At 41.7% G+C, this 25,921-nt stretch overlaps 1 protein-coding gene across 1 annotated transcript; it reads left to right on the top strand.

Moving 5' to 3' along the window:
* On the top strand, positions 1-24,648 carry LOC115147689 (myosin heavy chain, fast skeletal muscle). Its single transcript, XM_029689988.1, has 41 exons — positions 1-18; positions 440-484; positions 601-828; positions 1,165-1,311; positions 1,524-1,680; positions 2,650-2,677; positions 2,938-3,046; positions 3,206-3,298; positions 3,475-3,535; positions 3,676-3,774; positions 4,111-4,214; positions 4,586-4,724; positions 8,395-8,513; positions 10,139-10,288; positions 10,383-10,553; positions 10,782-11,085; positions 11,445-11,509; positions 11,603-11,690; positions 11,807-11,924; positions 13,028-13,151; positions 13,590-13,726; positions 14,208-14,463; positions 14,702-14,944; positions 15,285-15,461; positions 15,558-15,703; positions 15,883-15,973; positions 16,278-16,667; positions 16,789-16,915; positions 17,103-17,221; positions 17,451-17,647; positions 17,783-17,966; positions 18,077-18,242; positions 18,587-18,711; positions 18,873-19,181; positions 19,403-19,606; positions 19,753-19,878; positions 22,238-22,408; positions 23,387-23,491; positions 23,587-23,682; positions 24,093-24,224; positions 24,517-24,648. The coding sequence occupies exons 3-41, from the start codon at positions 613-615 to the stop codon at positions 24,535-24,537; spliced, it is 5,814 nt and encodes a 1,937-aa protein (XP_029545848.1). The 5' UTR covers positions 1-18; positions 440-484; positions 601-612; the 3' UTR covers positions 24,538-24,648.
* The last annotated feature ends 1,273 nt before the right edge of the window (positions 24,649-25,921 follow it).

Raw genomic sequence — 25,921 nt, 5'->3', positions numbered from 1 at the left:
ATACCTTCTTCTTCTGTGGTAAGACCTCTACACCTCTTTAGATGTTTAAATGTGTCTCGTCCTTGCACTCAGCATCTGAGGCAGTAGCTAACTGCACTATTTGAATTGAGTTCTGTAACATTTTACAATATTAAATCAAATGGCATTAAAAATAATGTTTTTTTTATTATGTGTTTTGCTTCAAATCTGTAACTTTCATTTAAAGTAGAAAGTGGTGTTCCTGCACTTGAAAGGGTGTTCTAGAATGTAACTGGGTTTTCAGGGGTATTTATTTGAATTCTTAACAGAATGTGTTGATGTGTAGTAAAGGAAAGTTACCAGTTACACCTGTAGTTGAATTTGACATGTAATGATTGAGTTAAATATTTTCTAGCCCTTTAGGGGATAAATGATAAGGCTTTAGACTTGTGTGTTTTCACAACACTCTCATGTTTCACAGGGTCCTCCAAGAAGTACACATTCATCTGTAGGAGGGGAAAAGAAGGTGAGACATAAAAAGTGATGTGAATATTTTGTGAGAGACATCGCTCACCTAACTCTGTTGACTGGGGAGGAAACACCACAGATTCAATCATGTTTCTTGTTTCATCTCTTTCCTAGTTATCCGTCACCATGAGTACGGACGCGGAGATGCAAGTCTACGGCAAGGCTGCCATATACCTTCGTAAATCTGAGAAGGAGAGGATGGAGGCACAAGCCATGCCCTTTGATTCAAAGAACTCCTGCTATGTGACAGACAAGGTGGAGCTGTACCTTAAGGGTTTAGTCACTGCCAGGGCCGACGGGAAGTGTACTGTAACAGTTACCAAACCTGACGGCAGTAAGGAGGTAAGCCTGATCTGAAAAGTATTCAAGATCAAGTTTGTGCAATCACTCTAATTCTTGAAAAGTCAACTAAATGCAAAAACAAAATTCCAATGTTTTTTGTAAGCAGAATATAATCTTCAAAGACATCAATTTTATTGCTGCTATTTAAAAATTATATGGAATTTCTCATGTTGACTAGTCAAGAATCTCCAGTTATGTGTCAGTGGGTGATAACAAAGTAGTTGGATTAATGTGGATATGCATTTTTTAAATGATTAAACTTGTATTTAATGAGCAAAACGCATTCAGTCATGTCTACTTTGATCTGCGTGTAATCTAGGTTTCTGACTGTTTCAGGAAGGAAAAGAGTTCAAAGATGCAGACATCTATGAGATGAACCCCCCTAAGTACGACAAGATTGAGGACATGGCCATGATGACCTACCTGAATGAAGCCTCTGTGTTGTATAACCTCAAAGAGCGTTATGCAGCATGGATGATCTATGTAAGAAACCTGCACATACAAACACACACACATACATGAACATAATAAATACGCACATACTGTACTAGACATAATAAAATGGTAGAAACCAAAACATATCAATACAGTCGACCCACATCAGTATACCAAAGTACACCCACATCCTCACATAAATCCAGGTAAAAGTACATCTGATTTTGTTAATCCTTTAATTTAATTATGCTTTCATCCAGACCTACTCTGGGCTCTTCTGTGCCACGGTGAACCCCTACAAATGGCTCCCAGTGTACGACGAAGAGGTTGTCAACGCCTACAGAGGGAAGAAGAGGGTGGAGGCTCCACCCCATATCTTCTCCGTCTCTGACAACGCCTTTCAATTCATGATGATTGGTACGAGCTCTCATGGATGGATGGATGGATGGATCAATCAATCAAATTTATTTATAAAGCCCTTTTTACATAAGCAGATGTCACAAAGTGCTTATACAGAAACCCAGCCTGAAACCCTAGACACCAAGCAATGCAGACCCTAAGAAAAAACCTAGAGATGAACCATGCTCTGAGGTGTGCCAGTCCTCTTCTGGCTTGAGATTATAGGAGTACATGGCCATTAAGGCCATACAAAATGTTCAAACATTCATAGATGACATGCAGGGTCAAATAATTATCACAGTGGCTGTAGAGTGTGCAATAGGTCAGCACCTCAGGAGTAAATGTCAGTTGGCTTTTCATAGCCGAGCATTCAGAGGTCGAGACAGCAGGTGTGGTAGAGAGAGAGAGATAGGGAGAGACAAAAAACAGCAGGTAGCACGTCAGGTGAACAGATCAGTGTTCCATAGCCGCAGGCAGAACAGTTGAAACTGGAGCAGCAGCACGACCAGGTGGACTGGGGACAGCCAGGAGTCATCAAGCCAGGTAGTCCTGTGACATGGTCCTAGGGCTCTGGTCCTCAGAGATAGAGAGAGAGAGAATACTTAAGTTCAAACAGGAACCCAGCTAAGACAGGAGAATTTCACCAGACTTAAAGGTCGAGACCGAGTCGTCGTCTCTCACACGGATAGACAATCCATAAACATGGAGCTCTATGGATGTCCATAACTGCATATAGATCTCACAGTCCAAAAGTGCTAATGAATGGATGGATGGTTGGATGGATGGATGGCTGGATAGTTGGGTGTCAATTCAAATCAAATTCAAATATGCTTTACAGTTTTCTCGTCTAGGTTAGAACAGTTTGCTGGAAATGTCTGATTTCAGTAAATGGAAAATGTTCCAAAATTAAATTCATGATTATACGAATGCAATAATGTACCCATAATGTTGCTTGAGTATGATAAGCAATATGTTTTTTGGTTCCAGATAAGGAGAACCAGTCCGTCCTGATTACGTAAGTTGTTTACTAAAATGTCACTTGAGAAAGTATTTCTATTGTAATACATTGGGTCACTTGGTGTGATGAAATACATGATATTATGAATAGATTAGAGCATTAGGCTATGTGTAATAACGAGTTGATGAAAGGGAATATTTGTTAATGATTTACTTATGTTAGAAAACAGGTAATTTTCTATGCTATTTTTTGGGTGAAAGACAATCTGACACTCGGACATGTAACTAAACCCCCTCTTTCTCTGTCATATAAACCAGTGGAGAATCCGGTGCAGGAAAGACTGTCAACACCAAGCGTGTCATCCAGTACTTTGCCACCATTGCAGTGTCTGGTGGGAAGAAGGAAGCAGACCCCAACAAAATGCAGGTAGGTTGTTCTTATGTTTGCCTTTCAATCACATTTCAGTTTGGTTTTCTGAGCAAACTTCTTGTGAATCATGTTTCAAGAAAAGTGTTCAAGTCATAGAGAAAAACAAACTTTACCACTTTTTCCCTATTCTGAGCAACTTGTGTTTATCTCAATCAGGGGTCTCTTGAGGATCAGATCATTGCAGCTAACCCTCTGCTGGAGTCTTACGGTAATGCCAAGACAGTGAGGAACGACAACTCGTCTCGCTTTGTAAGTATAAAGGGCATACTGTGGAAGTTACCTTATATTGGAAAAAATGTAAATAAGTAGTTCCCTATTGTTATATCAATAGATGTCCAACAAACTGTAACATTTAAAGGGGTCTATCAAAGTAAAATGTTAGATTTATTTGGTGACCGATTTCTAACCCCCATGCTCTACTATAGGGTAAATTCATCAGGATTCACTTCCAAGCTGGTAAACTGGCTAAAGCTGACATTGAGACCTGTGAGTTGGTATTGATTGTTTCTCAATGATTTCCTAAATTCACACAGATTCTTTTTTTGGAGATCTTCACATCAAATTTGATTTCATCTTATGTTTTCTCTCTCTCTTTGTGTCACTCGCACTCTCTCTTTCCCCCTCAGACCTGCTGGAGAAGTCCAGAGTGTCCTTCCAGCTTCCCGATGAGAGAGGCTACCACATCTTCTTCCAGATGATGACAGGCCACAAACCTGAGCTAGTTGGTACGACAAAGTAGAGGTCCAGGGGAAATTATTCCCACCCCCATCTGTGTAACTTGTTAAAAATATTCATAGTACACACTAATAATACTATTACAATGATTACATCCAAGGAAACAAGGCATCTAGAAATGTGGAAGGTCTTTGGGAAATATCTGTAAAATAATGCACTGTGATGCACTAGTCCACAAGTCTCAGTCTCCTCTTTTGATGCTATTTATTATATACTACATGTATCATTGAGTCCATCTGTTGAGTAAAGGAGGGAGAGATACTGTAAAGGTAGGATAGCAGAATTCTAAGAGACTTAACTGACAAGCTGTTCTCCGTTGTCCACAGAATTGGCGCTCCTCACCACCAACCCCTACGACTTCCCCATGTGCAGCCAGGGTCAGATCGCTGTGGCCAGCATCAACGACAATGAAGAGCTGGATGCCACAGATGTGAGTCAAACAAAGGGTTAACCAAACTATAGATATAGAATGGGTAGGACCACCATACATACTGAAGGTCTGTGAAATTCCAACTTGCTAGGAATTTACATGTATTTTTTGTTTGATTCTAAATGCCTTGTGTTAGTTAAGCATGAACATAAAGGAACTTTTCATGCCTTCACACTTTGCCTTGAGGCACATACATGTAAGACATCCACAAGAGAGCGCCACTAAGTGCCCTGTGGAACTGTGTAAAACTCCTTTTGTGTTGCCATCTACTAATATGTTGGCCAAGAGTCAAATCTATCCATCCCATTCGTTCTGGAGTGAGCACAGAACTGTAGCGTAACGTCATTTTTGTACTTCTTCTTTATTGCCAGGAAGCCATTACAATCCTGGGCTTCACTAATGAGGAGAAGCTTGGAATATACAAGCTGACAGGAGCTGTAGTGCACCATGGCAACATGAAATTCAAGCAGAAGCAGCGTGAGGAGCAGGCCGAGCCAGACGGCACAGAGGGTGAGTCCCACTCATAGATATACAATATGTAGACCATTCGTCCCATTCCCAGTCCCAAACATAGAAATAGAACACCTAAGACAGACAGTGCCACATGAAAGTGTAATGGAAATTCTCCACTAAGGATGCACACTCAATGTAAATGAATCCATCTTTATTAACAGTTAACTGGAGAGGTTCACAAACTCAATACAAGCTTGATGAAAACTCTGACAAGGGCGTACCCTTTCAGTCCTTATATACTGCTACACAAACAAGTCATATCAGCATGATTTACCTTATTCATTATTAACGGTGGTTCCTGCATGTGACTGACCCATACCTGACGAGGCTTCTTCTCTCAAAGCTGATACCTTGAAACTGAGATACTCCTCTTGGTTCCCAGAGCAATGTTCTAGACGTACTGCCAAATTGCTAATACAGTGACAGTGAGTACAATCACTCACTCGCATGAACCCAACAGAATTGTTAATAAGAAAAAAACATTTTAAGAAAAAGCAGCATTGATCTGAAAACACACAAACATAAAATGTTCCATCACATTCCTCCTTTTATCACTTTCGTTATAATTATTGTAACATGTTAAGGTGAGCATTAGGTTATGGCTTAAACTAGCAAAGGAGCTTCTATCAAAATACTTCTATAAAAGTAAGTGAAATCAACACATAAAATGACACTTTATCCTTTCAAACCCTTCATTCTGGGTTATACAATGTAACTAATAACTTATCCTTATTCCATAGGTCTAACACTTGTAAAACCATTGTAGTAGAATGGTTTAACTTAAGACCTTCCTTTCATACAGGTACACACATGCTTCATTACATACGTTTCTTTATAGAAACATCATAAGCGGCAGGGGAGAACTGGAGCTTTGGACTTTCTCTTCAACCTTCTGGTAACTAAGAGACTTGAAAAGAAAAAGAAAAAACGGGAATATGACCAGTGTTAGTAATAGCCTAGCCTGACTCTAGCCTGACTCTAGCCTGACTCTATACCTGATAACATGATGATTCCCACTCTCCCCTAGCCTGACTCTATACCTGATAACATGATGATTCCCACTCTCCCCTAGCCTGACTCTATACCTGATAACATGATGATTCCCACTCTCCCCTAGCCTGACTCTATACCTGATAACATGATGATTCCCACTCTCCCCTAGCCTGACTCTATACCTGATAACATGATGATTCCCACTCTCCCCTAGCCTGACTCTATACCTGATAACATGATGATTCCCACTCTCCCCTAGCCTGACTCTATATCTGATAACATGATGATTCCCACTCTCCCCTAGCCTGACTCTATACCTGATAACATGATGATTCCCACTCTCCCCTAGAATGACTCTATACCTTTAGAATACTGTTCTGCTGTGGTCCATAAAAAAAATGAAGGCTCTAAAAACGCTGACTCATGCTTTCACCTAGGTTTCCTCATCAGGCAACAGGAGAGGTGTTCCCACATCATGTCATCCTCACTTCGCCTCTATTTTTCATGCTTATATGCAGTCAACAAGTATAATTATTATTTTCCCAAGTATGATTATTGTTTTCGCAAACAAGCCCTCTCCCCTTCTGAGTCTAGGATGTACAATGAATCTCTGTGGCTAGGCAGGTGGTGTCTCCCAGTCTTCATATCAGTCAGGAGAAGCCTTCAGATTAGGAAGTCCACATTCTTGCAGCCTGCCTCAGTCCTTTGTTAATTACCCAGACTCATCCACAAACAGCTATTTGAGAATAAGCAATTTATATAATGATATACAACAGTGAAGCTATAAGACCTTTTTATACGGCAATAGTTCACAATCTATATAGTTAGCTCTACGATATGACTCTTATCTCACTCTTGTGGAAACATTCTGTCTCAGAGACAGGCCCCCTTTGTACTTTTCCTCCGGCCACAAATACAGTTGCACATAGATCATTCCATCTAACCCATAACACATGAATACTAGGCCACTTTAAGAAACATACTAAAATGTGGTCAAGTCAAATAATTAGTCCCTCATCTGGAACGGTGATCACTCACATGTTCCACACCACCTAGAATACATATTGCCTTGAACAGGGAAGATAGAGAATACATGTTTAATCATTTTCTCTCCTTCTCGGCTTTCCAAATCATTCTTTAAACTGCTGATAAATGATCCCATGCTTCTTGAATCTCTGACTTTAATTTAAGACTCTCAACTTAGCACACATCGACACTGGCAGAATGAACATCTAAAGACATGGGTGTGTACATGTACTACATGTCAACATATCTTTGTCCTTGTCTTACACTGTTCGCCAGTGGCATGTTAGTGACAGATCGGTATCTCAATGCATTTCTATTCTAAATTACTGAATAACATTTCACAGTGTGCAGACCCCCACAATCAACCTAATACCCCCAAATAAACCATTTTGGACAATCCTAAATCAATTACGGGTAACGGTTGACCACTCCTCCTCCCTCCCAGCACTCATTCTTCTGGCGTCACTTCGTTTTCTTCTTAAGATAGCGTTGCAGTTCATCCTCACAATGGTACACATGGAACTCATGCCTGTCAATGTGGATGACCCTTGATAATATCCCGATTTCAATATCCCCAAGCAGACGAAACACTCACCTGAGCCGTCGCCACCAACCTTTGTGGTCCATTCTGTCTTATCCGTTTTCTGGCCTGTGCACAAGCAGCATGAGAAAAGTTTGGAGGCGTTGAGGGTCACACTGTTCTCGGCGGAATGATCCCTTCCATGCATCTAGATACCATCTGTGGTCACCTTCGCCATAACCTCGAGAGAGGACAGACCAGAACAACAGTTTAGGCTATTTCTGATTACGGAAATCCAGAATAACTATTCACTGCATGAGAAATTACTACATTCCCAATATTCTTGGGGATGAAATTCAAATTTCAAAGAGAATCACAACTGTTCAAACCATTTCAAATGTCAAAGAGAATCAAAACTGTTTGCAAATTGGCTTATACTCCTCTATCATATTGGCAACCTCATGGCAGAGTTACAGGGTCAGGGAGTCAGAGAACAGCAGACCCAATCTGGTGAGATGTGTACTGAAGCCAAACAACAACAGCAATACACTACTTACTAGCATTTACCAGCATTTACATATTATACTGAAATCTCACAAAGTGTCTCTAGCCTTTGAGTGATCAGGCCTCACCAGAAAGTCAGAGCAAAGGTCATTCAACACCATTAAGTGAGTGTTCTTTCCCCTTTCAGAAGAACATGGGTTATCAGTATAGCTCTTTCCAGTAGGATAACCCTCTCAATCACTACTGCTAATACACATGGATCACTCTCAAACAATGTTCTGCTTTTACTCTTATTGTAAGGTTGAGAAACATGCAAAACAACATGATAACTTTCTCCTTATTGGAAGGCATTGTTTTCATTTTAGTCTAACAATGTTACTCTTAAAAAAGAAGGATTCATTTACATTGAGTCTTCGTCTTTAGTGGAGAATTTCCATTACAAAAGTCATGCAGGAGAGTTTTTGGAAACCAAATTCCCCCCTCCAGAAATGATTTGAAATGATGAATATGGGAGAAAATCAAAACCTAACTCACAAAAAAGTTATCCAAACTATTTTGACAGTGTGACATCAGAAAAAAGCGATCTAGTGTCACTGAATCTGTTGTTGTTGGTTCTCTCTCCAGTGGCTGATAAAATCGCCTACCTGCTGGGCCTGAACTCAGCTGAGATGTTGAAAGCTCTGTGCTACCCCAGAGTGAAGGTCGGCAACGAGTATGTGACCAAGGGACAGACTGTGGCTCAGGTAAGACTGCTAAACACAGCATCTACCATTTTCTGAGCACCGTAATTATTTTGGGGAAGAGTGTATTGCTTTCTTAAACCTCTTACATCTAGACGTTCCACTAGCGGAACACCTGCTCCAATATCCAATGATAGGCGTGGCGCGAATTACAAATTCCTCAAAAATCCCAAAACTTCCATTTTTCAAACATATGACTATTTTACACCATTATAAAGACAAGACTCTCCTTTATCTAACCACACTGTCCGATTTCAAAAAGGCTTTACAGCGAAAGCAAAACATTAGATTATGTCAGCAGAGTACCCAGCCAGAAATAATCAGACACCCATTTTTCAAGCTAGCATATAATGTCACAAAAAACAAAACCACAGCTATAAATGCAGCACTAACCTTTGATGATCTTCATCAGATGACACTCCTAGGACATTATGTTATACAATACATGCATGTTTTGTTCAATCAAGTTCATATTTATATCAAAAAACAGCTTTTTACATTAGCATGTGACGTTCAGAACTAGCATTCCCACCGAACACTTCCGGTGAATTTACTAAATTACTCACGATAAACGTTCACAAAAAAGATAACAATTATTTTAAGAATTATAGATACAGAACTCCTTTATGCAATCGCTATGTCCGATTTTAAAATAGCTTTTCGGTGAAAGCACATTTTGCAATATTCTGAGTAGATAGCCTGGCCATCATGGCTAACTATTTTGACACCCACCAAGTGTGGTACTCACCAAACTCAGATTTACTATAAGAAAAATTTGATTACCTTTGCTGTTCTTCGTCAGAATGCACTCCCAGGACTTCTACTTCAATAACAAATGTTGGTTTGGTTCCAAATAATCCATAGCTATATCCAAATAGCGGCGTTTTGTTCGTGCGTTCAAGACACTTTCTGAAGGATAAAGAAGGGTGACGCGCCCGGCGCGTTTCGTGACAAAAAAATTCAAAATATTCCATTACCGTACTTCGAAGCATGTCAAACGCTGTTTAAAATCAATTTTTATGCGATTTTTTTCGTAAAAAAGCGATAATATTCCGACCGGGAAACCCTGTTTTCGTTCAAAGACGAAAAAATAAAAACATGGAGTCGTCTCGTGCACGCTTCCCCAGTCTCATTGTTCTCAGATCGACCACTATCCAAATGCGCTACTGTTTTTCAGCCATGGCCTGCAAAGTCATCATTCAACGTTCTGGCACCTTCTGAGAGCCTATGGGAGCGTTAGAAAGTGTCACGTTACAGCAGAGATCCCCTGTTTTGGATAGAGATGATCAAGAAGGCCAAGAAATAGTCAGAGAGGGTGCTTCCTGTTTGGAATCTTCTCAGGTTTTGGCCTGCCAAATGAGTTCTGTTATACTCACAGACACCATTCAAACAGTTTTAGAAACTTTGGAGTGTTTTCTATCCAAAGCTAATAATTATATGCATATTCTAGTTTCTGGGCAGGAGTAATAATCAGATTAAATCGGGTACGTTTTTTATCCGGACGTGAAAATACTGCCCCCTATCCATAACAAGTTAAAATAGTGATGTTGTTCATCCCAAGGTCTTATCACCTTATCACCAGACACGGTCAATAGCTAATGTATTAATTTGAGGTATTATCATTGCAGGTTAATAACTCAGTCAGTGCTCTGGCCAAGTCCATCTATGAGAGGATGTTCTTGTGGATGGTCATCCGTATCAATGAGATGTTGGACACCAAGAATCCAAGGCAGTTCTATATCGGTGTGCTTGACATTGCCGGGTTTGAGATCTTTGATGTGAGTATGAGACCAGAACAAGACAATTAGTTGTGATTGAGATGGACTACAGCCTTGTATGATGAAATGATCCCTTCTAAAATAACATCAACAGTACAACAGCATGGAGCAGCTGTGCATCAACTTCACCAATGAGAAACTGCAACAGTTTTTCAACCACACCATGTTCGTCCTGGAGCAAGAGGAGTACAAGAAGGAGGGAATCGTCTGGGCCTTCATTGACTTCGGCATGGACTTGGCTGCCTGCATTGAGCTTATTGAGAAGGTAAGCTGTCTGTGAAGATTGTAATGGACCGCAAAAGCGAAGATCATAGGGAGTCCTGTGTGAGTTATTATCACAGTGGTACAATGTATCTGACTGTTGAGAACTCAATATGTTTCCTATTATGTGCCCCAAAATGAATGTAATCCTCAAATAGAATGTTTACTAAAGGAATGATTGAGATCCTAAATGGAAATATCACTAATTTGATATACATCTATTTTCGTAAAGCCATTGGGCATCTTCTCCATCCTTGAAGAGGAGTGCATGTTCCCCAAGTCTTCAGACACTACCTTCAAGGACAAGCTGTACGCCCAGCATCTTGGCAAAACAAAGGCGTTTGAGAAGCCCAAGCCTGCCAAAGGCAAGGCAGAGGCCCACTTCTCCCTGGTGCACTACGCCGGTACTGTGGACTACAACATCACTGGGTGGCTGGAGAAGAACAAGGACCCCCTGAATGACTCAGTTTGTCAACTGTATGGGAAGTCCGGAGTAAAAATTTTGGCTGCCCTGTATCCCCCTCCCCCTCCTGAGGGTACGACTAGCATCATGTCACAATATTTAACTAAATACTAGTTACAACTCAGACCCAAATGTTCTTTAAAGTCTTAGAATGTATCACAATTTCTCAACGTTTATTACTGGGTTGATTTACTCATAGACTTGGTTAATTGAATCATGGAGTAGGTCTTATTTAACATAATCTCATTGGCAGCATTTGCCTCTAGATAAGTGTGAAGTTAACCAGATTCTCTGATTTATAATTAGTGTGCTTGCTGAAGACAAGACCACTCTAGATTTCTTACATACTCTTATTACTATTATTCTATTTATTCCACCCACTCTAGGAAATGTACTTTTCTAGTTATCTCTAACGTTTCCCCATTTTAACAGATAAAGCCAAGAAAGGAGGCAAGAAGAAGGGTGGTTCCATGCAGACTGTGTCCTCCCAGTTCAGGGTGAGCTTTAGAAATGTGTTTATTCAGTCCTTCAAAAGGTGCATTAATTATCATAAATGATGTCTGAGAAAATGGTTTGTAACCCTCTTACAGGAGAACTTACATAAGCTGATGACCAACTTGAGGAGCACTCATCCTCACTTTGTGCGCTGCCTGATCCCCAACGAGTCAAAGACTCCAGGTACAATAAATATTGAGTTAAATATGTAATCTTATCAGTACAGTACCAGTAACCTTAACAATTCCAATCTTTAACCTGTTTATGAGTATTAAAAGAGACTTGGTTTGTTTTACCAGGTCTGATGGAGAACTTCCTGGTTATCCACCAGCTCAGGTGTAATGGTGTACTGGAGGGTATCAGGATCTGCAGAAAGGGCTTCCCCAGCAGAATCATCTATGCTGACTTCAAGCAGAGGTACATACATGCAAGCATGCACACACACACACACACACACACACACACACACACACACACACACACACACACACACACACACACACACACACACACACACACACACACACACACACACACACACACACACACACACACACAGAAATTATTGGCACTCTTGATAAAGATGAGCAGAAAAGACTGTATCAAATAAATAACACTGATACTGAGCTATATTGTATGGTCTAACATTTGTGACAATTATATTATTTTATACTCAGAGAAAACGATTTTGTTTAACAATTCATATTTTATTTCAAGATAGGGCTCATAATTATTGACACACCTGTTTTCAATACGAGGATAATGGCACTGAGTCTTTCTCTAGAATGTTGTATGAGATTGGAGATCACATGGGGAGGGATCTTGGACCATTCCGCCTTCCATAATCCTTCCAGATCCTTGATATCCATCATTCAAACCACAGGTTTTCAATGGGGTTCAAGTCTGGAGACTGAGATGGCCATAGTAAAATGTTGATTTTGTGTTCGATTAATATTGTGTGCTTGGGGTTATTGTCTTGCTGAAATACTCACCTGTGGCCATGTTTCAGCCTCCTGGCTGAGGCAACCGAGTTTTTGGCAAAAATGTCATGGTACTGGGTAAAGTTCATGATGCCGTTGACCTTAACGAGGGCCCCCGGATCATTTGACGTAAAGTAGCCCCATAACATCAAAGATCCTCCACCATATTTTACAGTAGGTGTGGGGTTATTTTCCTCATATACATATTTTACAGTAGGTATGGGGGTTATTTTCCTCATATACATATTTTACAGTAGGTATGGGGGTTATTTTCCTCATATACATATTTTACAGTAGGTATGGGGTTATTTTCCTGATATACATATTTTACAGTAGGTATGGGGTTATTTTCCTGAAATACATATTTTTTTAGAATCCAAAAAGCATTTTGATCATACAATATAGCTCAGTATTTGTATTAATCATTTTTTACAGTCTACTTTGCTCATCTGTATCAAGGGTGCCAATCATTTTGAACCTCACTGTATACCAATCAACCAATTACAACTTGGCAGATTTTAAAACTGTCCCCTCATTCAGGTACAAAGTACTGAATGCCAGTGTCATCCCTGAGGGCCAGTTCATGGACAACAAGAAGGCTTCTGAGAAGCTGCTTGGATCCATTGATGTGAATCACGAGGATTACAAGTTTGGACACACCAAGGTCAGTCAAATACCCCCAGTAAAAGCTGACAACAAAACACAACTTGAATGATAATTTAAACCCGTACCATATAAAATCTCTCCAGGTGATCTATCCATCCTTTTGTTCTTTCTTCTTCATTTCACTAATGGAAAAGGTGAAAAAACGTTGTAGTGTTTTTCTTCATAGTCATGCATCACAAGTATAGAAGAGAAACTAAACTGATAATCATGTATATTGTGTTGGAGTGGTATGGCTTCAGTTATCTGATTCTGTTTAGATTATTAATCTACTGTACAATAACTAACTTAGAAACAACCTATCCCATGGTTTGTTTGTAACCATTACATTGTTAATGTTGTTTAAATCAATCTAGTTGTGTTGTTCCCCTCTTTTGATTCAACCGTTTCTATCTGTCACCATCTGTGGTTCCATTGACCATGTTAACTTGTGTCTCAGGTGTTCTTCAAAGCCGGTCTGCTGGGTGTCCTGGAGGAGATGAGAGATGAGAAGCTGGCCTCTCTGGTCGGCATGGTCCAGGCTCTCAGCCGTGGATTCCTCATGAGGAGAGAGTTTAGCAAGATGATGGAGAGGAGGTGAGGAATAGTAGACATCTTGGCAAAGCTTTCTGTCAACCACCTGTATCTAATGCATTATGATTACATACTGTATATGCTGTGAGTTGTTCAGAATGAGAAAGTACATCTTATAATGGTCTACTAAAGCTTTTGGGTTAATTAATTGAAAAGTCAAAAATGTTAAAAAATTGATGTAGCAACTAAGGATTCTAGCTTTATAGCTGCAGTTTGGGATTTGGCTGTTCAACTGTCATTTAAATGTGTGGTATTTACCTTTTAATTCTTGAATAATATAAAATGTCTCATGAGCTTAGCATGACTGTCAATCCTTGCATCTAGAGAGCTGTCTATGAATTTAAGAGGGGTTATATTTCCCTAGCCCCATTCCTCAGCTGTAAACAAACAGTGGCAGGTGGTTCTGTTTTGTTGTTCATCTAATCACAGAATGTAGCTTTAAGCATGTCACTCACCATGCCACTCCATCCTTTCTGTCGACCAGAGAATCAATTTATGCCATCCAGTACAACATCCGCTCATTCATGAATGTGAAAACCTGGCCATGGATGAAGTTGTACTTCAAGATCAAGCCCCTGCTGCAGAGCGCTGAGACTGAGAAGGAGCTGGCCAACATGAAGGAGAACTATGAGAAGATGAAGACAGACCTGGCAAAGGCTCTGTCTACAAAGAAGCAAATGGAGGAGAAGTTGGTGTCCCTGACGCAGGAGAAGAACGACCTGGCGCTCCAAGTCGCATCTGTGAGTCAGCAACTACCCTCGTATGGGCACATTTACATACACATGAATACACACACATACACAGACATATGAACACACTGTAAAGTATGTGGCTAACTCACACATTTTTATTGACCATGTTATATATTGTATATATTTCATGAATTTCTACTGATTTGCTCTGACCTCTTTGAGTAAAATGTATATTTTGATACACAAAGTGAGGCCTCTGATTTGTTTACTCCTGTTCTGAAACCAGGAAGGAGAGAGTCTGAACGATGCTGAGGAAAGGTGCGAGGGGCTCATCAAGAGCAAGATCCAGCAGGAGGCCAAACTCAAAGAGACGACCGAGAGGCTGGAGGATGAGGAGGAGATCAATGCTGAGTTGACTGCCAAGAAGAGGAAGCTGGAGGATGAGTGCTCTGAGCTGAAGAAGGACATTGATGACCTGGAGCTCACCCTGGCCAAAGTGGAGAAGGAGAAGCACGCCACTGAAAACAAGGTCTTGTGTCTTACCATAGACAGTTTAACCAAACAATAATCCAATCAAAACATAGCTTAACAGAAATGGAATTCAAGTTGTATTGTGGGTGCAGGAAAAATTAAGAAACAATAGTAGAATTTCAGTTGCGGGGTACTCCCAACATTCATTGCATGTTCTGATCCCCCTCATTTATGATTTCCATTCAGTACACTGACATTGTGAACACTGCCATCTACTGTTGAATCTTTAGTACAGTAACTGTTGATGACATTTTTTATCGAAATGAAATGAATGCAATATATAACAAACTAAATCTCCCCTTTATGGTGAAGTATAATTATATTGTGGCCATTTACAGGTTAAAAACCTGACTGAGGAGATGGCGTCTATGGATGAGAGTGTTGCCAAGCTGACCAAGGAGAAGAAAGCCCTCCAAGAGGCCCACCAGCAGACACTGGATGACCTGCAGGCAGAGGAGGACAAAGTCAACACTCTGACCAAGGCCAAGACCAAGCTGGAACAGCAAGTGGACGACGTGAGTGGAGTTTGACATGTTGGCCATGATAGTATGTAAGATGATATTATCTTCAGTTGTTTAGATTTGAACAATATATGTGTTTTTATCTTCTAGCTTGAGGGTTCCCTGGAGCAAGAGAAGAAGCTCCGTATGGACCTTGAGAGATCCAAGAGAAAGCTGGAGGGAGATCTGAAACTGGCCCAGGAGTCCATAATGGACCTGGAGAATGACAAGCAGCAAGCTGATGAGAAAATCAAGAAGTAAACACAAACAAATGACTACAGTATTACCTGCTATAATGGTTGTTCTTGACTAATTCTTGTAATAATGAATTAGCATTTACATGTGATTCTTAAAAGCAAAGTGAATGGTATGATTCTCTCCCTTTACACTATCAAACAAAAACTAACTAAGCAATCGATGTGTTTGTGTTTCTTAGGAAGGAGTTTGAGACCACTCAGCTCCTCAGCAAGGTTGAGGATGAGCAGTCTCTGGGAGCTCAGCTGCAGAAGAAGATCAAGGAACTCCAGGTACAGTACAGGATATAAGCTCCAGTACAGAAAAGCACAGACTTCAATCATTTCCTGAAAACATTATTCTGGTAGCACACATGTTTCCTGGTGGTTTCTGATGGCTGAGTAGGTTGGAAGATGGTGGTTCTGAACATTGTTGTTTTGGTTCCTGCATGGGACCCTGTCTACTGAATATATTAGTGTAACTGGCTTTTTATTAAACACATTTATGCTAAATATACATACTATTATAATTTTGTGAGGTTCAATTGTTTCAACTGTATTGTAGTGTTCATCCCCCTGCTCCTGCCCCCTGTTCTAGGCCCGTATTGAGGAGCTGGAGGAGGAAATTGAGGCTGAGCGTGCTGCCAGGGCTAAGGTTGAGAAGCAGAGGGCCGATCTCTCCAGGGAACTTGAGGAGATCAGCGAGAGGCTGGAGGAGGCCGGAGGCGCCACTGCTGCTCAGATTGAGATGAACAAGAAGCGTGAGGCTGAGTTCCAGAAGCTGCGTCGTGATCTTGAAGAGTCCACCCTGCAGCATGAGGCCACAGCCGCCGCTCTGCGCAAGAAGCAGGCCGACAGTGTGGCTGAGCTCGGGGAGCAGATCGACAACCTGCAGCGCGTCAAGCAGAAGCTGGAGAAGGAGAAGAGCGAGTACAAGATGGAGATTGATGACCTCTCTAGCAACATGGAGGCCGTCGCCAAGGCTAAGGTGAGTAGTAACGTTTTGATCAAGCAGTGTTGAGGGTGGTCAACTACATTACCATTCAAGTGAACTGAAGTTGACAGGAGTCACATATATAAAGTAATGATGGAACATGTTTCACTAACAGGGCAATCTGGAGAAGATGTGCCGTACTCTTGAGGACCAGCTGAGTGAGCTCAAGACTAAGAATGATGAGAATGTTCGCCAGGTCAACGACATCAGCGGACAGAGGGCCAGACTCCTGACAGAAAATGGTAACATCAACAATGAACAACAAGCCAATGCTTTCCTTCAGTAGAACCCAACATGTATTAGGGGCTATATCCACATAGTTTCTACTGTACTATTCACCACCTAACATTGCCCTACGATACCTCAGAATCCATTTTCAATCTTAGAGAACAGAGACCCTATTAACAAGATGTCCCTCTGTCCCTGCAGGTGAGTTTGGTCGTCAGCTGGAGGAGAAGGAAGCCCTGGTGTCTCAGCTGACCAGAGGAAAACAGGCCTTCACCCAGCAGGTGGAAGAGCTGAAGAGGGCGATTGAGGAGGAGGTCAAGGTAAGGGACCCAAAATGGACTCCCCGTCCACAGAGGTTAGAGCTATATCTTCATATAGACGGTGACTACGCCACCCTCTGAGACTCCTAATGTCTATCCACCCTAAGAGAATTCTACTGTCTCTCCACACTCAGAGACTTCTACTGTCTCTCCACCCTCAGAGATTTTTACCGTAATTTGTGTGACTATCTCTCTAATCATTCTTTGTCTTTCTCTATCTTTCTCACAGGCTAAAAACGCACTGGCCCACGGTGTCCAGTCTGCCCGCCATGACTGTGACCTCCTGAGGGAGCAGTTTGAGGAGGAGCAGGAGGCCAAGGCAGAGCTGCAACGCGGCATGTCCAAGGCCAACAGTGAGGTGGCTCAGTGGAGGACTAAGTATGAAACTGATGCCATCCAGCGCACAGAGGAGCTGGAGGAGGCCAAGTGAGTCGCACGCAAGAGAAAAACTCAGATATGGTGTGGATGGTGAGGGTGGTATAAGGCTATGAGAAAATGTTACATCAATATGTATTGTAACATATCTTTCACTCCATAAAACCTCCCTCTGTCGTCCAACAGGAAGAAGCTGGCCCAGCGTCTGCAGGATGCTGAGGAGACCATTGAGGCGACCAACTCCAAGTGCGCCTCCCTGGAGAAGACCAAGCAGAGGCTGCAGGGAGAGGTGGAGGACCTCATGATTGATGTTGAGAGAGCCAACGCATTGGCCGCCAACCTCGACAAGAAGCAGAGGAACTTTGACAAGGTGAAAATGAATAAACATAACATTTTTGTCAATTGTATAATTCTTGCATATATCTAATTTAAAAACTCTTAATCTACAACTTCTAATGAAAATCCCATGGATTCTCCTAGGTTCTGGCAGAGTGGAAACAGAAGTATGAGGAGGGCCAGGCTGAGCTGGAAGGAGCTCAGAAGGAGGCTCGCTCTATGAGCACTGAACTCTTCAAGATGAAGAACTCCTACGAGGAGGCTCTGGATCATCTGGAGACTCTGAAGAGAGAGAACAAGAACCTGCAACGTGAGCATTTGACAGCAGTTCTAATTGGCTCATGTTTGACTAGTGTTTTGAAAATGGAGGGAAATGCAATCATCAACATTAATATTACAACATTTCAGAAATGTCATGTACAGTATAATTTGTATATATTTTACTTGTAGTTGGTATTCCTTTGAATATTCCAAATAAGTGGTCGGCGATTAGATTTGCAAGATCCTATGAAGTGCTGTTAATTAATTAACTGTTAATATGATTTAATGTCAAATTCAGCGCATTGACATCTCCACTGAAACCCCCACAAGACTAAACTTGTGTGTGTGTGTGTGTGTGTGTGTGTGTGTGTGTGTGTGTGTGTGTGTGTGTAGAGGAGATCTCTGACCTGACTGAGCAGATCGGAGAGACTGGCAAGAGCATCCATGAGCTGGAGAAGGCCAAGAAGACCGTGGAGACAGAGAAGTCTGAGATCCAGACCGCTCTGGAGGAGGCTGAGGTACAAACTACAGCTGTTTGATGGGGAAAGCAGTGTTACACTAGCCAATGCCAGCTACAGTCCAATGATCCCTGTACTGGAGATTATTGTAGTCATATATATTTAATTCCTACATCCAAATGTATTGAACACAATTTTCCTGACTGCTTCTGTTTGTCCAGGGAACACTGGAGCACGAGGAATCCAAGATTCTGCGTGTGCAGCTGGAGCTGAACCAGATCAAGGGTGAGGTGGACAGGAAGATCGCTGAGAAGGATGAGGAGATGGAGCAGATCAAGAGGAACAGCCAGAGGGTGGTTGACTCCATGCAGAGCACCCTGGACTCTGAGGTCAGGAGCAGGAATGACGCCCTGAGGGTGAAGAAGAAGATGGAGGGAGACCTGAACGAGATGGAGATCCAGCTGAGCCACTCCAACAGGCAGGCCGCTGAGGCCCAGAAACAGCTGAGGAACGTCCAGGGACAGCTCAAGGTAATGGGACTGGGACATCCGGCTCAAAAATATGAACATGGAGAGGGATTTGTTTGTAAATCTGTAGAAAAGAACAGAACAGAGGAATTAAATAGATTAAACTATATACTGTAGAACGGTAGGGATATTTGGTAAATTCTTCCCAATGAACATTTCTATCACCCATCCTATCACCCCTACTTCCACAAGTCCTAATGAACGTTTGTCATTGTGAACCACAGGATGCCCAATTGCACCTTGATGATGCCGTCCGTGTCGCAGAAGACATGAAGGAGCAGGCAGCCATGGTGGAGCGCAGAAACGGTCTGATGGTGGCTGAAATCGAGGAGCTGAGAGTTGCTCTGGAGCAGACAGAGAGAGGCCGCAAAGTAGCTGAGACTGAGCTGGTAGACGCCAGCGAGCGTGTTGGACTGCTGCACTCCCAGGTATGGGTCAAAGCCATTTCTTATGAAACTCAATCAAGCATACAGTTTAAACACAACTTGAATTCCACAATGCATGCTTTGAGAGTTTCATTATTTCAGCATTGTAAGTTCTCTTGAGAGTCAAACAAATCATCTTCCTCCTTCAGAACACCAGCCTTCTGAACACCAAGAAGAAACTTGAGACTGACCTGGTGCAGGTGCAGGGAGAGGTGGACGACATCGTCCAGGAAGCCAGGAATGCAGAAGAGAAGGCCAAGAAGGCTATCACTGATGTGAGTCCTTGATTTACATCAACTTGATTTGTTCCTAAGGTCCAAGGGTAGCTGTGGGGGTTAAGAACAACAAAGATCTCAGAGGGATGTCATGATTGGTGCCAATTGGTGCATAAATTAAATACCAATTTATGCTCTGCGGTGAAACGACCAGATAGGAACCAATATACACAGGCAGTTAGGAAAGCAAAGGCTAGCTTTTTCAAACAGAAATTTGCATCCTGTAGCACAAACTCCAAAAATTCTGGGACACTGTAAAGTCCATGGAGAGTAAGAGCATCTCCAAGCTGCCCACTGCTCTGAGGCTAGGAAACACTGTCACCACCGATAAATATACGATAATCGAGAATTTCAATAAGCATTTTTCTACGGCTGGCCATGCTTTACACCTGGGTACCCCTACCCTGGTCAACTGCCCTGTACCCCCCACAGCAGCTCGCCCAAGCCTCCCCCATTTCTCCTTCACCCAAATCCAGATATCTGATGTTCTGAAAGAGCTGCAAAATCAGGACCCCTACAAATCAGCCGGGCTAGACAATCTGGACCCTCTCTTTCTAAATTATCCACCGCAATTGTTGCAACCCCTATTACTGGCCTGTTCAACCTCTCTTTCGTATCGTCTGAGATCCCTAAAGATTGGAACGCTGCCGGGGTCATCCCCCTCTTCAAAGGGGGAGACACTCTAGACCCAAACTGTTACAGACCTATATCTATCCTACCCTGCCTTTCTAAAGTCTTTGAATGCCAAGTTAACAAACTCACCGACCATTTCGAATCCCACCGCACCTTCTCCACTATGCAATCTGGTTTCCGAGCTGGTCATGGGTGCACCTCAGCCACGATCAAGGTCCTAAACGATATAACCGGCATTGATAAAAGACAGTACTGTGCAGCCGTCTTCATCGACCTGGCCAAGGCATTTGACTCTGTCAATCACCACATTCTTATCGGCAGACTCATCAGCCTTGGTTTCTCAAATGACTGCCTCGCCTGGTTCACCAACTCCTTCTTAGAAAGAGTTCAGTGTGTCAAATCGGAGGGCCTTTTGTCCGGACCTCTGGCAGTCTCTATGGGGGTGCCACAATTCTCGGGCCGACTCTTTTCTCTGTATACATCAATGATGTCGATCTTTCTGCTGGTGATTCTCTCATCCACCTCTACGCAGACGACACCATTCTGTATACTTCTGGCTGTATACTTCAATGCCATACAACACTCCTTCCGTGGCCTCCAACTGCTCTTAAATGCAAGTAAAACTAAATGCATACTCTTCAACTGATCAGTGCCACACCTGCCCGCCCGTCTAGCATCACTACTCTGGACGGTTCTGACTTAGAATATGTGGACAACTACAAATACCTAGGTGTCTGGTTAGAATGTAAACTCTCCTTCCAGACTCACATTAAGCATCTCCAATCCAAAATTAAATCAAGAATCGGCTTCCTATTTCGCAACAAAGCATCCTTCACTCATGCTTCCAAACGTACCCTCGTAAAACTGACTATCCTACCGATCCTTGACTTCGGCTATGTCATTTACAAAATAGCCTCCAACACTCTACTCAGCAAATTGGATGTAGTCTATCACAGTGCCATCCGATTTGTCACTAAAGCCCCATATACTACCCACCACTGTGACCTGTATGCTCTCGTTGGCTGGCCCTCGCTTCATATTCGGCACCAAACCCACTGGGTCCAGGTCATCTATAAGTCTTTGCTAGGTAAAGCCCCGCCTTATCTCAGCTCACTGGTCACCATTGCAGCACCCACCTGTAGCACGCGCTCCAGCAGGGTTATTTCACTGGTCATCCCCAAAGCCAATTCCTCCTTTGGCCACCTTTCCTTCCAGTTCTCTGCTGCCAATGACTGGAACGAATTGTAAAAATCACTGAAGCTGGAGTCTTATATCTCCCTCACTAACTTTAAGCATCAGCTGTCATAGCAGCTTACCAATCATTGCACCTGTGCATAGCCCATCTGTAAACAGCCCATCCAACTACCTCGTCCCCATACTGTATTTATTTATTTTGCTCCTTTGCACCCCAGTATCTCTACTTGCACATTCATCTTCTGCACATCTGTCACTCCAGTGTTTAATTGCTAAATTGTAAATATTTCGCAACTATGGCCTATTTATTGCCTGACCTTCCTAATCTTACTACATTTGCACACACGGTATATAGACTTTTCTATTGTGTTATTGACTGTACGTTTGTTTTTCCCATGTGTAACTCTGTGTTGTTTGTGTCGCATTGCTTTGCTTTATCTTGGCCAGGACGCGGTTGTAAATGAGAATTTGTTCTCAACTGGCCTACCTGGTTAAATAAAGGTGATTTAAAAAATAAAAAATACTTTTCCAGGCGGCCATGATGGCTGAGGAGCTGAAGAAGGAGCAGGACACCAGCTCTCACCTGGAGAGGATGAAGAAGAACCTGGAGATCACAGTCAAGGACCTGCAGCACCGCCTGGATGAGGCTGAGAATCTGGCCATGAAGGGAGGCAAGAAACAACTCCAGAAACTGGAGTCCAGGGTGAGTTATCAGCAGGGTGGATTTGGGGTTGGATTAAAAGACAGTTTGCTGGAAAAGTATTTGATCATGTAAAATACACTGGAGCATTTTGTAATTACTTTTTCTCTCATTAACCCACCTAGATCAGGGGTTCCCAAATGTCTTTGCATCAGGGACCCCTTCATAATATCAGAACACAAATGTTACATTAGAGTGCGATATAAATAGCATCCACACAGTTTTACTATGACTTCAGCAATGCATGGTCAGACTAATCAAGTCTTGGCCCCTGGGAAAGAACATTTGAAAGTCCCCTCTCTTGGCATCAGAGGGAATCTTTTCCAGTTTTAAAGCAGAAATTACAGTGCAATTATGTTCAAAACAAAAACATTGGGAATATGTTACACTTATGTTATGGAGTTGAGAATTGGAGCCAAGACCTTCAAATAAAGTCAAGACATAAAATTGTATTTATCTAGTTGTTTCTTTTAGGCTTGGCAAACTTTGCGATCCCCCATAACAGAAGCAAACTCATAACATTAAAACAGGCGAGTGGCGGCCTCTATTGGCCATACTGGTACTGCAACATGCACTGCAAAATGCATGACAAAATCGGTCAAATAAAAAAAGAGTCCGATATATTATAACTACAAGAATTGAGTTTAAAAAAATTATAATTGTTGTAACACTGTGCATACCAATATCCCTGTGAGCCTCCCATGCCCATGTTGTACATCTAAGGGTTAAGAACATAAAAAGTGGATTAATAATATTACATTGTATTGTATTGGACCTTCTAATCTTGTTCCACAGATCCTTACTAGTTTCATCTGTTGTTGCTAGCAATATTCATGAACAAATTTAAATGTAAATCCCACTTTGGGAACCACTTGTAAAAGTACATAGTGAAAGACAACAATTGTGCCTCCTTGACTGGGTAAGAGACTACCTCTGCTTTCACCACCTCAAACAAATGCCTAATGTATTTCTTCCACAAAGGTGCGTGAGCTCGAGACTGAGGTGGAGGCAGAGCAGAGAAGAAGTGTAGACGCGGTCAAGGGAGTCCGCAAGTATGAGCGCAGAGTCAAGGAGCTCACTTACCAGGTAAGAGAAAGTGCATTCTTTACACACTTGACACTAACAATGACAGGTTTGTGTATAAAACTATGGGACATTGATTATTTGATCTTCTCCCACAGACTGAGGAGGATAAGAAGAATGTTGGCAGACTTCAGGACCTGGTAGATAAGCTGCAGATGAAAGTGAAGGCCTACAAGAGGCATTCTGAGGAAGCGGTGAGTCACTGACAAAACTTAATATCCATACAATTTAGTTTGAAGTAAGTGTTGCTACAGCACATCAGTCAACAGGGATAATTGATAGTGCAAGTAAATGCTGATGAAATTATGCACATTTCTGAGTGCCTCCTATGTGTTACCACCTTAAAGGAGAGGGGTTGAATATTAATTTGCTGCACCTGGGGGCTGGTCTAGTGGTAGTGTTGGAGGCAGCAGTTTGATCCCCCGTTCCGCCACTCTCTTTCTCTGCTGTATCATCTATCTCCCTGTATACATTGTTATCCTAAATCTGTCTTTTTTGTATTTATTTTTAAAAAATACCTTAAAAAACAGAATATTAATTTGCTACCTGAAGCACCAAACTTGAAATGCTGATGTTCTGCTCTCCCTCTCTTTTCCTCACCCAGGAGGAAGCAGCAAACCAGCACATGTCTAAGTTCAGGAAGGTTCAGCATGAGCTGGAGGAGGCTGAGGAGCGTGCTGACATCGCTGAGACTCAGGTCAACAAGCTCAGAGCCAAGACCCGTGACTCTGGAAAGGTACAGAACTGCTGCTAAACCTATACCTGATTCATGTTCAGATATGACCACATCAACACCACCTATGATTCAGTCTTCTCAGAGGTCAATACAGACCTTTTACACTCAACTGTATTTAAGATCTCTAAGAAGAACATTTCAGGTAAGGCTGAAAAAGGAAGGTTAGATCTATCCATATATTTATCATGTTCATTATTATTACTGATCCATTATATTCTATCCATGTCTATCCATATATTTATCATGTTCATTATTATTACTGATCCATTATATTCTATCTTTCTTCTTACAGGGAAAAGAAGTCGCTGAATAAACAAGACCAACTATTGAAGATCAAAGTCTTACCATTTTCCTGTGTTTCATAAAATATGATTTTCATGGTGAAATGTTGAGCATTGATTAAAAACATGTGGATCTACATACACTTCCTTTGTGACTGTGGACTTATTACTCAGCAAACAGATTTTTAATACCATAAAAATGTGTACTTTAATTAAAGGAGCAATCTGGGATTCCAACAACAACAAAGCGTTCGCATCAGCTGAGGGATTAGAATGGAGAAATGTAACCACTCAAATTAATAGACTGAGCTATGGATGTCAGGACTGACCAGCTAAACATCAAAATTATAGTTTTAACCATTTACACTCAGGGGAATTGGCCTATATGGACAGGCCCAAATGTAAATGTTTCTAAAAGAAAAAGATATGAGAAGCATATGCATAACCATGGTAGCAATTGAAAGGGATCACTTTGGAGATGGGATTTTTTTAAGTGACCGAGTTTTTGTATTAGAATTTTGTAACAGATTATGCACACATTAATTTGTTGTGGAAACACCATGTAAACATAAATGGAGATTTTAGTTCTGGGTTAACCAATATTATGTAAACCAGAGGCTAGTGGGAGGAGCTATAGGGCAACGGGCTCATTGTAATGGCTGGAATGGAATTAATGGAACAGCGTCAAACATGTTGTTTCCATAGGTTTGATACCGTTCCAATTATTCCATTCTAGCCATTACGATGAGCCTGTCCTCCTATAGCTCCTCATTCCTGGAAAATGTCACTTTCATAGGGTATAGAATAGTCTGATTATGCTGCGTTCAAAACAACTGGGAACACAAAAATCACCGACTGTAGTGCATTAAAGACAACTGGGAACTCTGACAAAAAACTAGCTCAGGCTGGGAAAAATCGTTTTGAACATCCAAGTCGGAAACTCTGGCATTTTTCTAGAGCTCCGACTTTCCAACCTGAAGATCACTGACGTCATGATTTGACCCCAAAAATGTGAAAGCACCATAAGTCCTCAAGAAATCACGAAAATAAAACAATTAGCTATCTCATTAATCATAATTTATTTAATTGAAGAACACTGTAGTCTTAAAGTCACTTGATGATAACTTAACTATACATGGACAACCTTTTCACAAAATCAACGTCATAACTGCTCTTCTCTGTACATTATAATTCATCTGTAACTGTCAAGTGAAACAAAGCTTTTAACCATGTTTAAGTGAACCCAAATCCAGAAAATGGAAAGTGAAGTCACTTCCTGACATGGAAGTCACTTCCTGCATTCTGTCATTCAGGGACGACTGATACTACAGCAGTCATGTGTGTATTCCACACCTAAACCTTTTGTGGAACACTTCCTGTATCATTTTCATTGACACAATGGGACCACTCTTGAGC

This window comes from Salmo trutta, chromosome 14 (assembly GCF_901001165.1).
Source record: "Salmo trutta chromosome 14, fSalTru1.1, whole genome shotgun sequence".
Classification (NCBI taxonomy): domain Eukaryota; kingdom Metazoa; phylum Chordata; class Actinopteri; order Salmoniformes; family Salmonidae; genus Salmo; species Salmo trutta.
Note: the sequence above shows the minus strand (reverse complement) of the source record. Positions and strands in the feature narration are given on the sequence as shown.

What these genes read in the sequence shown, in the direction of transcription:
- LOC115147689 (XM_029689988.1), top strand. Translation starts at nt 613, where the DNA reads ATGAGTACGGACGCGGAGATGCAAGTCTACGGCAAGGCTGCCATATAC. An exon ending in CTTTCAATTCATGATGATTG is followed by an intron (nt 1,681 to 2,649) that starts GTACGAGCTCTC and finishes TTTTGGTTCCAG; the next exon opens with ATAAGGAGAACCAGTCCGTC. An exon ending in CAACGAGTCAAAGACTCCAG is followed by an intron (nt 11,691 to 11,806) that starts GTACAATAAATA and finishes TTGTTTTACCAG; the next exon opens with GTCTGATGGAGAACTTCCTG.